Source organism: Xenia sp. Carnegie-2017, unplaced genomic scaffold, assembly GCF_021976095.1.
Source record: "Xenia sp. Carnegie-2017 unplaced genomic scaffold, XeniaSp_v1 HiC_scaffold_14, whole genome shotgun sequence".
In the NCBI taxonomy this organism is placed as follows: domain Eukaryota; kingdom Metazoa; phylum Cnidaria; class Anthozoa; order Malacalcyonacea; family Xeniidae; genus Xenia; species Xenia sp. Carnegie-2017.
In genome coordinates, this window is record NW_025813447.1 from 9,406,811 (window position 1) to 9,423,345 (window position 16,535).

The 16,535-nt window shown below is 37.5% G+C and overlaps 3 protein-coding genes across 4 annotated transcripts; 1 reads left to right on the forward strand and 2 right to left on the reverse strand.

Annotated features, from left to right (window-relative positions):
• The first annotated feature begins 192 nt into the window (after window positions 1-192).
• LOC124434693 (protein-glucosylgalactosylhydroxylysine glucosidase-like) lies at window positions 193-3,396 on the forward strand. The gene is made up of 3 exons (XM_046984584.1): window positions 193-1,389; window positions 1,812-2,017; window positions 2,222-3,396. Exons 1-3 carry the CDS (start codon window positions 464-466, stop codon window positions 3,265-3,267), a joined length of 2,178 nt encoding a protein of 725 aa, XP_046840540.1. The 5' UTR covers window positions 193-463; the 3' UTR covers window positions 3,268-3,396.
• Window positions 3,397-5,227: 1,831 nt separating this feature from the next.
• Window positions 5,228-8,941, reverse strand: LOC124434702 (mitogen-activated protein kinase 1-like). Its single transcript, XM_046984602.1, has 10 exons — window positions 8,784-8,941; window positions 8,542-8,668; window positions 8,324-8,379; window positions 6,929-7,118; window positions 6,639-6,843; window positions 6,441-6,520; window positions 6,173-6,251; window positions 5,957-6,066; window positions 5,725-5,791; window positions 5,228-5,644 (listed from the first exon to the last, which is right to left on the reverse strand). Exons 1-10 carry the CDS (start codon window positions 8,885-8,887, stop codon window positions 5,604-5,606), a joined length of 1,059 nt encoding a protein of 352 aa, XP_046840558.1. The 5' UTR covers window positions 8,888-8,941; the 3' UTR covers window positions 5,228-5,603.
• Window positions 8,942-9,520: 579 nt separating this feature from the next.
• Window positions 9,521-15,636, reverse strand: LOC124434782 (A-kinase anchor protein 1, mitochondrial-like). 2 transcript variants are annotated; one of them, XM_046984691.1, is made up of 5 exons: window positions 15,271-15,636; window positions 11,439-12,766; window positions 10,818-10,885; window positions 10,608-10,747; window positions 9,521-9,860 (listed from the first exon to the last, which is right to left on the reverse strand). In XM_046984691.1, exons 2-5 carry the CDS (start codon window positions 12,719-12,721, stop codon window positions 9,801-9,803), a joined length of 1,551 nt encoding a protein of 516 aa, XP_046840647.1. In that variant the 5' UTR covers window positions 12,722-12,766; window positions 15,271-15,636; the 3' UTR covers window positions 9,521-9,800. The 2 variants fall into 2 exon arrangements, with proteins under 2 accessions (XP_046840647.1, XP_046840646.1); XM_046984690.1 differs by lacking the exon at window positions 15,271-15,636 and adding an exon at window positions 14,761-14,960.
• Window positions 15,637-16,535: the final 899 nt, after the last annotated feature.

Sequence of the window (16,535 nt, forward strand, 5' to 3'; positions counted from 1 at the left end):
GCGGTGGTTTATGTGCCTGACGCAACACCTTCATTGACTAACATTTTCTTTTTCAAAGTAAATGGTTTGAACCCGGGAGTATCGTTACATGTTTGTACATGTAGATCGTCCAGATTGGTATAGTCCTGAGAAGGACAGTTTTTGTTGTTGTTGACGGACGTTTCGACAACCTTAGCTGTAGTCATCTTCAGAGTCAAATGAAGTTTCTTTTTTTCCAAGGAATTGAAAACCCACACACATGTTTATTTCAACTGTGCAACACGATGTAAGTACATAATGCTTTGAAGCAGGACTTCCTGTGATTGAGGGTACAAACCCAATCCGCCATAGACAAAATGCAGAATCATCATCTAAGATTTTTGACATGCCTTGTACAATATCAAGTAACCAAGGGTAATAAATGCGGTCACGTGTGACCTTTTGAAAGAGGATAAACAAAGAAACACAGTGTCAAATATCTGTTATGTCTGGTTTTACAATACTCGCCGTCCTGAAGACGTTAGCGTTGCTCGCCTCGACAATTCTACTGTTGTCTAGTTTTGTTTCTGTCTATAAACTGCAAAAAAAACATGATATATTAAGCGTTGAAAAACCTGACATGTCCACCACTGTATTCACCGCAGAAATCTTGCCGAAAGATGAGAGGCTTATGGCTACCATTGGTAATGGCTTTTTGGCAACTAGAATATACAGCGATTCGGTGTTCATTAGCGGTGTTTATAACGGTCGCGGTAGAGAACCGAGTCATAGAGCTAGAGTGCCTTCGACTGTCTCAGTGCGCATGTCAGTTCGGGAAAATGCCACAAATCGGTACTCTCTGGACGTCAAAAGAGGTATCTTCACACATCGATTGGAAGGAAACGGATACACCGCGGAGCAGTATATTTATGCTCACAGGAATTTACAGAACATCATGGTCGTCGAGTTTTGCATTCAAAACTTACTTAAGAAGAAGTTAGAAATTATTTTGGAAACAACAAGAGGGAATAAAAGCGAGGACATCAACTTCAATTCCGTCCCGAGGAATGAAATGCCTTTAAATACCCTAAACGCCGAATACGGATCTATCAACACCACAGAGGAAAGAAATAGCAAAAAAGTTGGAGTAGCTATAGTGTGGGATGAAATACCGAGTGTGCTGAGCATTGCTCCCGGAATGGAAAAAACGTTTTATTTCCTAACTGCCGTCGTGACCAGCTTGAATACAGTTCGTTACCTCGAGAGCGCTTTCGACAGTCACAAGGAAGCAAGGATGCTAGCAAACAATCATGGTTTACAATCCTCGCATATTAAGGCATGGGCTGAACTTTGGGAGGAATCAAATATTGAAGTTGTCGGCGATTTGAAATTGGCGCAAGCTGTCAAAGGCAGTTTGTACTACATACTGAGGTCATATCATTCATAGTTATCACGGTCATCATTGTTTATCATCCTCAGTTAGTGCTTAAATTATATTTAAAAAATAACAATACAACGAGTGCGCTGATTGGTCTACAGCAGGGTTTGTTTTACTCCGCGCGAAGCGATCTGAGCTCAATCAATTAAAACAATAGAATTTGCAAATCAATCATCGATATATGTTGAAGGAAAAATTAAAACATTTGTTTTGAGTTTATCTATTTCGCATTGTTGTTGTTTGATTAAATAAATAAAAGACTTTTTTCGTGTTTCCACTGGCTTATGCAAGCCTCAGAGAGAACTGGTCTGCTCTCGAGATCTCCCAAAGGTTTCCTCGGTTTGCATAAGCATGTGCAAATGCAGTAAACATGTTTTATTTGTTAAATGTAATAACTTTACCTTTTATACTTCAGCTCCATTCGCTCATCCTGGCCTTATGGCCTGAGTCCTGGTAGTTTATCAAGCAACGATTACTGGGGTCATTCGTTCTGGGATACAGAGACATGGATGTATCCATCATTACTCCTCTTGCACCCTGAAATGGCGAGAGATCTCTTATTGTACAGATTTCAACGCATGGATGCGGCAAGAGAGAACGCAAAAAAACACAACGTTTCTGGTAAGGAAAGAATCAAACACAATCGTTTTTGGGTAAAATAACAGGACACACTATTTTTTGCTATTAATATTTACTAAAATTGGAAATTTTTCTTATGAGTTCAACAAGAAATTGAAACCGAGAAAGATGTTTTATCGTGTGGAGCTGCGAAAGTTGACCAAAATTCAAACCATGTGGATTGTAATAATTTATCTTTGTTTTCAGGTACGATGTTTCCATGGGAAAGTGCATTCACAGGCTCTCCTGTTTGTCCGGAAGAAATCTACTCAAATTTTGAAATTCACATCACGGGTGATATCGGGTTTGCGGTCGAACAATATTGGATGGTTATCCAAGATCACGAATGGCTTCATGAGGTTGGAATACCGCTGATAAAAGGAATCGCGGAGTTTTGGGCAAGCCGCGTCACTTATGACAGTGTTAATGACGATTACGTCATTAATCACGTGATGTGCCCAGATGAATACCATTCTAATGTGAATAATTCCGCATTTACAAACGCAGTGGCAAAGCGAAATCTCGAATTTGCCTTAAAGGTGGTACCTTCTGCTCCCGCTCGCTGGAAAGATATTGCACAGCGGTTACGCATTCCTTTCGATACCAGTCTTCGTTATCATCCGGAATACGACGGATATCAATTGAACGAGACTGTTAAACAGGCGGATGTGATTTTGTTGGGCTACCCTTTGATGATTCACATGACGAAAGATATCAGGGAAAACGATCTCAATATCTACGAACGACGAACGGATCCCAACGGCCCGGCAATGACGAAAGCAATGTTCGCCATTAGCTGGATGGAACTGGGTAGCAATAGGAATGCTTCCAGGTCGTTTCGTGAAAGCTATCAAAATGTGCGCGAGCCATTTAAAATCTGGACAGAGTATCCATCAGGAGACGGTGCGGTGAACTTTATCACTGGAATGGGTGGGTTCTTACAGGCAGTAATTTTTGGCTTCGGTGGGTTACGAATACATTCCGATGCAATCTTGTTGAATCCACGGCTTCCCGAGAACGTTGAAACGATGCGTTTTCGCGGTTTGCATTATCGTGGCAACGTTCTTGACTTAACAATCGGCTTAAACGAAAGTTCAATCTACGCAAAATCGTGTGAGATTCAATCGAGCCCACTCGTTTTACGTGTAATTGCCAGCGGTAGAGAGGAGTATTTGACTATTGGAAAGACCGTATCTTTTAAAAATGATGAAGTATTTATTCAAGTCTCTGAAAATGGGAAACTGAAAATTTGACTTTCGTGAAGGATTTGATGAAGACTTTACGCATGTAGAATGATAATTCAAATTTTTCGGTTAAAGTCTAAAATGAGATAAAATTAGCCTATATAATGATGATTTAAATATAGAATCTATGAACTATCATATTCTCTTATTGCTTATACAAAACTTCACTATTATTGGTGCAACAGAAACCTCTAATTTCTTCACAAACGAAATATTTGGTGCCTTTTCCACAAGAACCATAGTCCATCGTGTGTAATAGTGTGTGCTTCGAAACCATTTCACTGTGTGTAAAACAGAACACAAATAAGTATTTTTTTCCACTCCGCACAGATTAACAGTTTCCGGCAGTTCTAACCAGGTCGAAACCAGCCCAGTACGCCATTGCCGCCGCCATATTGGATGCTTTTAACAAAGCCTTTTATTTATTTACAATGCAACATGGCAAAAATTCCATTGTTCTCTCACTCACAAGGGATTGGTTGCACACCACCTATAGCCCGGCCCGGATTTCACCTAACCGCCAAGTTTTCAGAACAAGCTTTCTAATTGGTCTGACGTTTGTTGACACAAAAATTTACTTAGTCATGTTTAGAAACACACGGACGAAAACATATGGAAAAGAACGTGGTCCACCAATTGCATTTCACTATCACATATGGTAATTCGCGTTTAAAGATACCATAGGGGTTAATTTGTGAAGACATGTTTTTTAGCAGGGACAGATTTAGTCTTCTTTAGGGAAATTGGGCGTCCCCATCACAGAATACATATCTTAACAGAAGGTCCACTCGTGTCGGAACTTTTGATGTTCGTGTCCCCCACTTTTCTGAAGCAAATTCTAAGCAGACACGCCTTCCAGCAAGATACTTCAGCTATATCGCAATACAAAATATAGATGTTTTTACAAATGTATCGTTTTGCACTACAAAAGATTGGAACCTTTTGCAAAGATGACAAACTTTGTAAAAATTTTGGCAAACTTTGCTTTAAACGTGAATTATTAGTAAGATAGCATTCTTGTGCAATACTATTCCATATTGATTTTGCGAAAGTATCTTGTTGGGAAATCACGCATGCGTAGTGAAAAAATACGCCACGGTTTTAGCCGAGTGGGCCTTCTGTTAGATGTCAATTCTGTGACCCATCCTGACCCACCTTCAACCAAGGTTAGAAGAGGTGCCCATTTCTTCCCTCGATGCAGCCCTGGGTTCTAAAGAACCTTTTTTAAGCATAGTAATTTCGTGGTTGAGAATTGCACAAACAAAAACCTATTGCTCAAGCCGAAAATTTTGTCTTGCTGCTGAAACGATGCATGCAGAAAAGCTAGATACTTACACATCAAAGCACAACATGAAATACCGTAATTCCAGCAACTTAAATGCACTATTTGGGCTTGTTTTCGATGATCTAGCAGCAACATCACCCACTCAAATTCGTCTCTACCAAAGTGACAAATGTACCTGACAAAACAATTCAACATTTTTACGACCTTGAGAAAGGAGCTTTCACATTGCACTATTAATAAATCTAAAAAATAAGAAAATGAAATTGCTAGTAGTTACATACCATGTTTTTGCTAATCTTGATATCATGCGAAAGCCTAATTCAGTAATTGTATTACTATACAACTACAAATGCAGAAGCCTTTAAACTATTTGGACAGAAGCCATAATGATTTCCGTGCTTTGATGAAATAATTTTAACGGTTAGCTTTCGTGTTTGCTCCTTAATAACTTGATAAAACTCTACTGACTGACAGTATAACCCTTTCTGTGTTATTTTTACGTCTTTATTCTCGACAATTCGAGGAAAATCTGTTCGTAAAAAGTTTGCAAATCTCCAGGAAGATCCGCCATCATACTTTTTGTTTTCAGTTGTCACTTGTCAGTGGTCAGCTGGTTGTCAATTAAATATTACGTCACCAACAGATAATTTTCAATGTTTTGTAGGTGGGGAGTTACTGGGACAATTTTGCATTTTCTGGTACATATTTCATTTTCAATTGATACATTTCATCCATTTACAAATCATGACTACAAATATTTCAAAAACTATAAGCCCACCTAAAACATTGACGTAATAGGGCAAAATTGTCGATTTTAAGTAAATGAATTAAATGCATGAATATTTACAATGGTTTGACTGCCTTTCTTCTGCTATTATTATCAAATTAATCACATTGATAACGTATTTCAACACTGATGCAGGGAAACCGGTATTTTCAGAGAATCAAATATTTCCCCACATCAAAGCAGCAGATTTTTTTTCAAAAAGGGCATACAAGAGATAAAGGGAGATCCGATGAAAAAAAATTTATGAAAATTTAGATAGCCGCTTTTCTTTTGTCACTTCAACATGAAATTGGCGGTTTCGGCGTATATCAATTCTGAAACGAAACATTTCTTGGATAAATATAATTTCAGGTCAAACTTTCTCACAATACAAAAGAATTTCTGAAGTGTTTACCTTTGAGTTCTTCTTTTGGAAGATTGTCCAATTCCGTTTCGAACCGAAATGGTTGTTCGGCGACGGGCTAGACATACACACAATAAGAAAAGAAAAGAAAAAGTAGTTATTTTCAACTTTCATCAATACAAAGACGATCTGATTGGCCGCACATTGAGGCCTAGGATGTTGAAAGCGATGGTTTCAAAAGAACAACGCACAGTTTCGCAGTTTAATAGAAAGGATGAAGTACCTCATCTGTAGGGTCGTAATACTGTTCCAAATACGGATGGGCTAGACATTCTTCAACGGTGAATCGCTTATTTGGATTGAACGACAACATTTTACCCAGAAGATCCAGGGCTAGCAAGCAAAAATTCAACGTCAATACAGACTACTGATAAGTGCACATTTTAAAGCTTTGAGCTTGTCAGAATCTCAAACTGCCAAAGGATTTCATAAATTTTACCGTTTGGTGTAGCATTGGGAAAAATTCTGTTCCATGGAATTTTTGGTTTGCATGGTAATGCTTGAATATAACTTCTCGCCTAAGTAACAAATAGAAGAGGCAGAAGATTATATTTAACATAATAAAAGTGAACATTGAAAAGTTATTGTTAGTGATTGCTATTTACAGCCATTTCCATAGTGCTTGAGACTATAAGGAAGTTTTCTCGCAACAAATCCCTAAAGTTCTCACAAGGGAGTTTCAAATAAAAAAGTCTCGCACCACAAACCTTATCATTTTTTATACACTGTAAATCTTCCAAAGAGGGTGAACCTAAAACACCTAGAATATGGTTCAATTGATCCAAATCTGGTTTATTGAAGTTAAGAACGCATGGGTTTGACTTTGCAAAACTGAAATCAAAGTTCACTAAGGCATTAGGGTATTACTACAAGTACAATTTAGTGCAAATTTTGTAAATGGATACAGTGCTTTCCTGGAAAGAGAGGTTTGTTTGACAACATCTCGGCCAGTATGCAGCCAACAGACCAGACATCTATAGCTTTGGAATAGCCTTTTGAGTTGAGCATAATCTCCGGGGCACGATACCATCTAGTTGCCACATACTCAGTCAAAATACCAGTGTGGTCATGCTCTGGGTCTGCGACGCGAGCCAACCCAAAATCACAGATCTGAAACATATAATCTCACAAGTTGAATCAATCCTGTGGAGTCTGACGTTTAACTTATACCAATAATATCACATCCAAATCAAACCTTCAAATCGCATGTTGTATTCAAAAGCAGGTTGCTTGGTTTCAAGTCTCGATGCAAAACATTAGCAGAGTGAATGTACTTCAAGCCACGCAGTATTTGATAAAGAAAATAACATGTGTGATCATTGCTTAAGCGTTGTGACTTCAGTAACTTGTACAGGTCAGTCTCCATTAGTGTTTGCACGATATATCTGACATAAAGTTAAGGCAGTGTAGACAGTGTATGCAAAAAGCATAAAAATCATATAAAATAAAGAAAACTTTTGGAAAATTATTTAAGCATCTGACCATCAAGTTTGCTCACCAACTTAATAATTCTTGAATACTTTTTCATCGAAAGAATTAGGCACATGAAAAAAACTTAAAAGTCGTCATTCAATTTGTTAAAATTACATTGCTTGCAAGAATTATTGTACCTAATGTAGAATTTTCAAATATATGAAAACACTATGCACATATTCTTAGAACATCAATGTATTTTTAAAACAAGGTTTCTAAATGGTTAATGGGGCATTTGTAAATAACAGATGACATCACAACATGAGATAAAACTTTGTTAATATGCAGGCATTTATATTGGAGCAGGAATGCAATTATATGCGACAATATAATGAAAGCAAACAAAGTTTTTCATATCTACCATAAATCTTTTCAAAGAATGGAAACAATTTATGTTTTTACGTTATACAAAAATTCTCCTGGCTCAGATTGTCAATACTAACATCGACCTTTACTATATAATGACAAACTCTGGCTTGGCAAAATTTTTCAAATCTTGTTCACGTGTCTCGCATAACTTTCCGCTCACTGGAACTTTTTCAAACAAACAACATGCTTTTATATCCGTAGAAACACAAACTTATCTCTCATGTATTCATTTTAAAAGAAATACTACAGCATGAATAAAACATTAAATTTCGAGTGCAAGCAACCGTCACGCAAGCTTTTTAAAGTAAATCACCCTTCGACCCTGTAGTCAGCCCAGTCGAACTAATTGAAACAAAAATTATTCATTTGGTGAAATAAAAAAACCCTTCTAGTGGTTTCGTCCACCATCATCGTGGAATCCTTATATCAAAGATAAACATGCATTGGGCATAACCAGTGGGCATAACCGATTTAAAGGTCATTACATAAAACAATATATCGCTCATCGTTTTGAATACTGTATCTGTTCATCACAAGGCGACATGCGAAGGGAGTTACGAATGCAAATGAACAATTAGACGTTAAATTTCGAGTTCGACATGCCCTTGTATAACAAATTATCAATATATCAACAGCCTCAACTAGTTTCAAACACATATCCATAGTACGTGTGAAAAACGCGTGCAGTTGACACGGCAGACGTCTGGCGGTGCGATGTTTATGATTTTAATGAATATAAAGAGGATACACGTCTTTCAGTTGACTTAAATCCGGTGCCCGAATTATGTCCATTATATTGATTATCTGCAAAAATCAACAATAAGAGATCCATTAGAAAGCGATGCAGCACTAACAAACATCACAAAAACCGCTTTAAAATCAACCACGGGAAAGCAGCTAAAAATATATGTGGAATCTCTTCTACGTATCGAAGCATGCAAGACGGCATTACAGTGGCATACGCACATTTTCATGCTTAAATCTCGTCAGAATTTTGATTTCCCTCAGCGTTCGTTGACAGTATGTTTGATGCTCAAAAGGGCTTATTTTCTTTATAGCAACGCGCTGACCTAGACGATTATCCATGGCAGAACTACAAAGAAAAATAGTCGGTGAATATACGACCACTCTAAACGATATTACCAGTTCGACTAGCTTGTAATTTGTAACCTTCGACTTCAGCACAAAAATATCAAAGAACAACATACCACACCATTCCATAAGCACCTTCTCCGATGTAAGTCAAGTTTGTATAACGGGGAGCGACGTCGAAAATTTGTCCGCGAACCATCTCAGGAAAAGATCCCGCCATGATTTCCAATTGCGTTTCCGAAGGCAAGCAGCATGCAAATATATTCAACCCCCGTTTGATAAGAGCGTTTCACGCCCCCCCCCTCCTGGACAATCCAGTGCCATCATGAGGGTCACATGAGTGAGAAATTATCTTTTATTTCATACTCCGGTCAAATTTCATTTTTTTGAAGTAATGTGATGCCAAATTCTACCCATTGTTTGACAGTGTAACGAGACTACAAGTCTCCTTATTATAAAGTCAAATACCTTTATGAGAGATGCCAACATGAAATTTGAATCCTTATATACTAAACATTGATTAATACCGATATAGTATTGATTTGATGCAAATCAAGAAACCATAGAGCAGGGCGAACATCGAGGATGGGTTGTGGGGCTATGATATTCCCACCTTTTGTAGAATATGTATAAAGTCGGTCTAGAAAATGAAAGAATACGAAAAAAGTCGGTCCGGCTAAAACTGTTGGTTTTTCTATCAAATGAAGAGACTAAAAGTCGGTTACAAAACATACCCCCCCCCAGTTTTTGGGAAGGATGTGCGCCCCCGAATAAATGATGAGTGCGCTTCACTTTCAAAGGCAAAATTATATGCTAGCATAGAAAAATTTTTTCCAGAAAACAACACAAAGCCTTCGAAGAGAAAACCCACATGTATTGAATGGTTATAGAATAATCTCAGTACTTAAACGTGCGAGTTAGCGAGCCTTCCTGAAGTTGAATAAATAAAGATTGTAGTCGACAACAGTTCTCTTAGACATTGTGCGAAAGAGAAACTTCTCTGCGCGCTTTTTACCAGTGTATTATAATACAATATTTATAATTTATATTAATGCTTTCGTGTAGAACACGTCGATTCTGCGTTGCCAATGACGTTGAGATTGGACCATAAACATTTGTTCAGAACAGTAGGGTCACGTTTCTACCCAACGAGCATATCCACGTCGCACAAACTCGCGGTTCACAAACAATGTCTAAAAAAGTTAAGAACGCGACATCACATTTTATGTGTACAGGGAAAAAACTCTGGGGTTTTAACTCTAGGGGATCAGTCATGAAAGACTTCCGGTAATGCAGAGTGCTTTGAGTTCAATATTCCGAACTTGTTTCATCAATGAAACAATTCATAGAATGGGAGATTCTTGAAATTTTATAAACTCAAGGTATGGTATTAGTCATTATGAATTAGGGACTTAGAGAGTTGCTCTTATTTCGTGCATAAAATGGGAGAACGTGCAGGCAAATATGAATCCGACAACAAAATCTAAAGAAAAAATCCTTATATTGCAAGGGTATTCTTTCATATCGAAGAAATATCTCGGAGATGAGTGATTTCAGGAGTTTGAATGTGGGATAACAGACTAAATACTACAGTTGAACCTCCCGCGAGCGGACACACTTGGGACCACGCCTGGTATCCGTTTACGAGAAGTGTCCGCTTATGACAGGAAAGGTAATACTTTATATTGTCGTGTACCAAAAGCAGCGACCGCTTCCGAGAGGTGTCCGTAAGTAGAGGCTCCATTGTATATTTATACTTATGTATTGCTAGAAATGCAGCATGCACAACTCCACATTATGAAAATCAGCATATCCAGACAGCGTTTCTAAAGTCTACAAGAATATCTTCGACCTCCCGGCGCACTTTTATCAATTTATTAGAACAGTCATTGCAAAATAATCGCAGAGAAATACTCGCAGATTTTTAAATAAACTCGTACCTGTCCGGTCCATTGATCTGAGAACCATAATTCTAAATTGGGACAATCTCTTTTGAAACCGGTGATCCTGGTTGTCAAAGCGACGTTAAGAGTGAGTTGTTCTAACAGTGCACACGCGGCCATGGAGAACTGATTTTCACCTTTAAAAAGAGACGCGAATAAATAGAAAAGATGCAAGCAGAGTTTTATACAACGAGCATACTAACATACCATGATTAGGTTCGACATTGCTAAGGTAGCATTCAACAGCTTGGAAAGGTTGGAGCAGAAATTCAGGTCTGGTAACACAAAAAAAAAACAAAGCAGTTTAAAGCAAAGTAATCAAAGGACATGTTCAAGAGCAGAGCGGGAGTGATCGATTAAAAGTTGAATTAAAAGAAGTGATGAGATTTTTTGTATCATCGATGTAAGAACTCTATTCTTCCATTCTTCATCAGTGAACGTAATATTATTTTGATCTTGTTTGCATGCATATCCATGTATATAAATCGTTTACATATATGCCTTCAACAGAAGTGACCAGATGTTAAAGCTAGATTGTGCTTTGTACTCGTGAACATCCTAGACTAATCTATCTTGCATCTTCTTGTGTATTCTTTCTGACATATGGTGTTGAATTTGCATCTGATATGGTCAAGTGTTCTTAATAAAAGTGAATTGATGCCGGAATTTAAATGCCAACATACTCCACTAATTCCAGTCTGGTGCCTTCATCAGCAGTCAAAACCTCTCGTACATTCTTGTCTAATAATTTCATACGAAGTAATCACGCATATGTAGAAACTTCACCTGCTTACAACGTATTGTACAACCAACATCAAGTAAGACTACCTTAGTTCCCGCAACATTGAAGTGGGAACAGTTACGCGTCCACCATAATCAAGCCACGTGATCTCGACGTCATCGGGCGACATAAGCAAGCCAACTACCTGAGCACGCCACCACCAACCGCTTGGCGACATTGCAGCACAAAGTACACCGACAGTTACGTCACGTTGTAGCACGTGAACGGTGTTGAAATTACAATAGTAATGGTACATTTGCTGTTCTAGCTGCCTCAAAAAATTCTGTACAGAATGCTCACACAGTTGAACATAGAAATGGTCGGCATTCACGATGTTCGTTACAAAAACCTGGAATAGCTTGTCTTTAGGTAACGTAATACGTGTTACGCTTGGTAGAGCCTCTACGTAAGGATAATTACCGTCTAATCTCGTGAAAGGCACGCAGGGGAACTTCACCCGCAATGCTTTTAATGCTAATTCCAGTCGTTTTACAGATCCTGTTAAGGCAACCAGTCTCTGCGAAGATTCCATGTTCTCCTTTTGTGGTATTAAGCGGATTTTTGTGCCGGTAGCTTCAGAGATTTTTTGCACGTTCTTTCCTTTTTTCCCAATAAGTCTTCCGCATAGCGCTTGAGGAAACTCCAACTCCCACGTGACCTCTTCAGTGGAGGCGTCATCATGACATGGAATATCACTTATCTCCACTTGACTATCACTGCTGCTTATATCCGAGGAATCGTCAAGGGATTGGGCCCGATAGTGGACTTTCCTTTTTGGATGGTCACCTTGAAGTGAGTCTTTGGTAGACGTTTGATTGGAGCTCCCCACTTCAATGCTTGTATTATGAACTACATTCATAGATGCAGATTTCGACTGATCACAGCTGTTTGCGCCTTGCAATTCTAAATTTGAACAATTTTCCTCGACTGATACATCTAGATTCCAACGATTATTTCCTGAACATGTAACAGGACTATGCTTAACTGGGTTTTCAATTTCTTTGCAGCGATGCTCGGATGTCTCTTCCGCATTTCCACAACCCGCGTCACCAATTTTAGAAATTTCATCATTCGCATTATTCTTGATATACTGTCCATCTTCCTTTGCAGTCAAATCATTGAAACTCACGGCCATTTTTTCAGGCTTGTGCTCTTCACTTTGACCTGACTCAGTATTATCGCAACATTGATCTAATGTTTTTCTAGTGTCCACCTCGACAAGGGGATTGCCGTCATTATCACGTGATTTTCGCGTGAACAGCAAACATATAGCAGCCAACGCTAAGCCGGGCATAGCTAAACCAATCAAAAACTTAACGCTAATTCTCATATGGCCAACGCGAGCAATGATGGCGTCGAGGTTGTGGTCTCTTTTCTAGGAAAAAGATAAGCTAAGTAAAAATAGAAAAACCTGAAAATCTAAAAGTCGGCTCACGTTTTTATAGAAACCTGAGCCAACTTCGACTTTTTTAGGAGCAGCGGTAATGAGGGGAGCAGGGAAAGGTGTCTATCACTACCCAAGCATTTTTTAAGGGTGTATAGTCGGCATTTGTCATATTAATAAATATACATAAAAGTGCAATTGGTAATAACCATTTGGGAAGGTTGATGGAGTGAAAATGGAACAAGTTAACAAGTTATTACATCGTACATTTCCTTCTGCGATCTCTGAAGTCGTGTTAAAATGAAGAGAAAATAAGTAAAACATCATTAAGTTGATTTTCGTTATATTGCTCAATATGAACCCACTGAGGTTAACAGAGAGAGTTCAAATTCGTTAAATCAAACTCTTAAATCCTTAATTCACACATAAGGGACTTAATATCGGTATACGTAGCTAAAGTTAAGCAGACACCTCTTAAGTTATATGGATCTCCTACAACCTCCTACTTTGAAAATCAATGAAAGTGGATGAAAGAAATACTACAATCACCAGTCATGAAATGATTAAATTAATGCAGATCCACTTGTTTGAATATCTGATCAGAAAGCTTTAATCCTAAGAAAAGCACGTCAAAATTTGGATTCAAACTACTAAGACACTTCGGGATTGGTAGCACCAATGCTCAGTGAGAATAAAATAAAAAGTTTTTGTTCTAAATAATAAGACTGAGCATCAAAAGTCAGCATTTTCAACTCTGTATTCAGTAAGCATTTGTTCCCTCCTAGACAATAGAATTAAATTTATCTTATCTATTGAATATAAGTACATTGATTCCTTCCCACCCATCCACCCTGCAAGCCTAAGATTATATGTTATCAGGATAAGCTTGGGGCGAAGAATCAGTCCCTTTAATTTATTCGAACAGCTTTAAATCCAAATTTCAAAGAATTATCATTTCCCAACTGTCGATTTTACGGGGTGATAAACAACAAAAGATCAGGGATTGTCTAAATATGAATAGTTTAAAAATCTTGAAATTTGGTAGTCCTTTTTTGGAAATGTATGAATGACTGAGAAATTTTTTTATCTATAGGATACATCATGAAAAAAATGACATGTGTCAGAGAAAACTAAGCTTGCGTCTACAAAACCTACTGCTTGCACATCAAGTATATCCCAACTAGTAAAAAAGACACAGTCTATACTTCTGACAATATAAAAAACACAAAGGAAAATACTAATAATTGATCTCAAGATAGTCTGTTCCAACTAATGGCCAACTGTAGGCGATAATCAGTCCAGATAACTTCTATATTAAACTAAAACTATCAACTAAAACACAGAGCAATCGTGTTTCTAAACAGCTCAAAGAAACCTTGCAGCAAACGAGAAGCATTTTCCATGACATAATTATGTAGCCAACTTAGACAATCAAGAATACATGATCACTTCGAAAGCTGTTAAAAACTTAAGCTGTTTAAAGTTGTCATCCACCCCCATTGATGGAGGGGGCGTAACAAGACATACAGCAAATTTAGTGAATTTTAATGAATTTGTCCAGTCACTTTCATGCTAAGTTCCCCATTAGAATAGATCATAAAATAGATAGGAGAGGTTAAAAATAAATTCTCTAGTGCTCCGTTGCATATAATTCACTTAGCTCAGTGAAGGTTTCGTTAACATAGTCGGATGTCCGCTACTTTTTGTTGGGGGTGCAATCAATTTTAAATGTCCTTTTCAAAGCAAACCAGCTTCGTACTGTGTAATAATTTTCATGCCATAATTTTGTTCTTTAATTTTCACCCACTCCATTTCAATAAACGAAAGAGTGCAGGGACGTGTTATAAATTATTAAAGCTACGTATAGTTATCACGAAAATATATATAACGGCTATTACAAAATACTCATAGAACTAATATTTTGAAGTTGAATGCATCGTATTTACAGATCGTATGTTTGCCTACTCATATGAGGCCATGCGTACCTCTAATGCCAACATAACTGCGGGAGTGTCGTTGAATTTTTGACGTAAAACATACTTAAATTTGAACAAGAAGTGTAAGAGAGTTTAGGAAATATCTTTTTGTCAACTTTTGATGAATGTAAAACGTAAGCATTCGTACAGGTGTCGCTCCTCGAATGGGAAGCGAAGGTTGACCGAAGTTGATTCGACCTCGAGCAAAAACTTTTCCCAAAAATCTAACTTTTCCACTTTTCTTCTTAGGTTCTTGTATTTTACCATAAATAAGTCAAACAATGAAAACAAAATGCTAACATTTACTGATACTTTTAAATTGAACCAATGAAACACGAAACATTGCTTCAGAAATTTGAATGCTCAGAAAATGAAAACAACTATATTTTTCAAACGTTTACCAGGCTCTTCACTTAACACACTAAATATGTTCAAAAATCCGCGAACGCAGAACAATAATGACAATAATCCCAAGGAAAAGAAAACTTTGAAGAACTTTAATTTTTCCCGTTTCCTTACCTTCTTGTTTCCGTTCAACTCCGAATGTCTGTTCGGTGACGGGATGAGCCGAAGCGAACACGATTTTTTAAACAGCACAACACTTCTTATACATATGTATACTATCACATACAACCTACAGAAAAGAATTCCCCTGTCTCGAGTGCATTTCACGGGACATGTGCATATTGTACAAACAAAGCAACTTCACTGTGTAAGGATATAATATATTAGCATTTTCTGAGTTGCGCTGTTCAGAAACGCCTCGATAAGTAATCGTAAACGCTCGCCCACATACGCCGGCTTTATAACAACCGTCCGCTTATGAAATGCAAAAGTAGCGCTGCTTTGGCGAATTTCAAAGAACATCAAAATTTCACTTTTACTTTAATTGAAATGAAAACACATGGTGATATGTTCGTCAGACGCTTTAATTTTCTAAAAAAAGTGTACAGTTCAAGTAGAGGAAGTTCTTTGACGCGCATATTATTGGGTTGAAAATTTATGCTAATTAAAGAGAACTAAACTAAAGGAAGAGAAGCCGAACGTGCGTGAAAAGGAAAACAAAAAAGTGCTTAAGGTTCTGTTCGTGATCCTTCACCATAAATAGATGCTTTTGAGCTTTCATTTTTGTATCATCTCATAGCTTTATTTTCTTGTCTTTTTATAAGATGACGTTCACGCTGTGTTAAATTAAAACAATTTCATTCATTCACTTTTTTAAACTGTTTCAAATGCAAAGTAGAACTTCCTTCAAAATAAATAATTAATCACATTCTATAAGCCATTGTTTACTGCGGAGAACGAAGGCATCCTTATTCAATTTATTATTTGCCCGTGATCTCATTGAAAATCCTGTTACGATACAAAAAATCCCAATGACACAAGAAAAAAAAAAGCTATCTGCTGGCCTATGCCCAAATCCAAAGGGCAAGCACTTTGTTAGAATCAACGTTTCCAGCTATTTTCAACATAGCGGGATAACTCGGTCTATTTTAAAACTTCCAGCATTCTCGTTCTAGGCAAAACCTCGCTCTTCATAAACTATTTATGGAGTGTGACGGCATTTGTGCAACCATAAGTAACTATTTTAATAAATTTATTTAACAAGTTCGGATTAACAAGTTTCAGGAACTTCAGAAACGTGCTTGAAGTACGATAGACGTATGCTTTTGAGCCTTTGTATGTTGGCTTAAATAAATCACACAGAGATGTTGTAATCAAAACAAACTCAAACATTTAAAAGAAAATGCGATCATATCCCAATAACAATAGCATATGGGAAC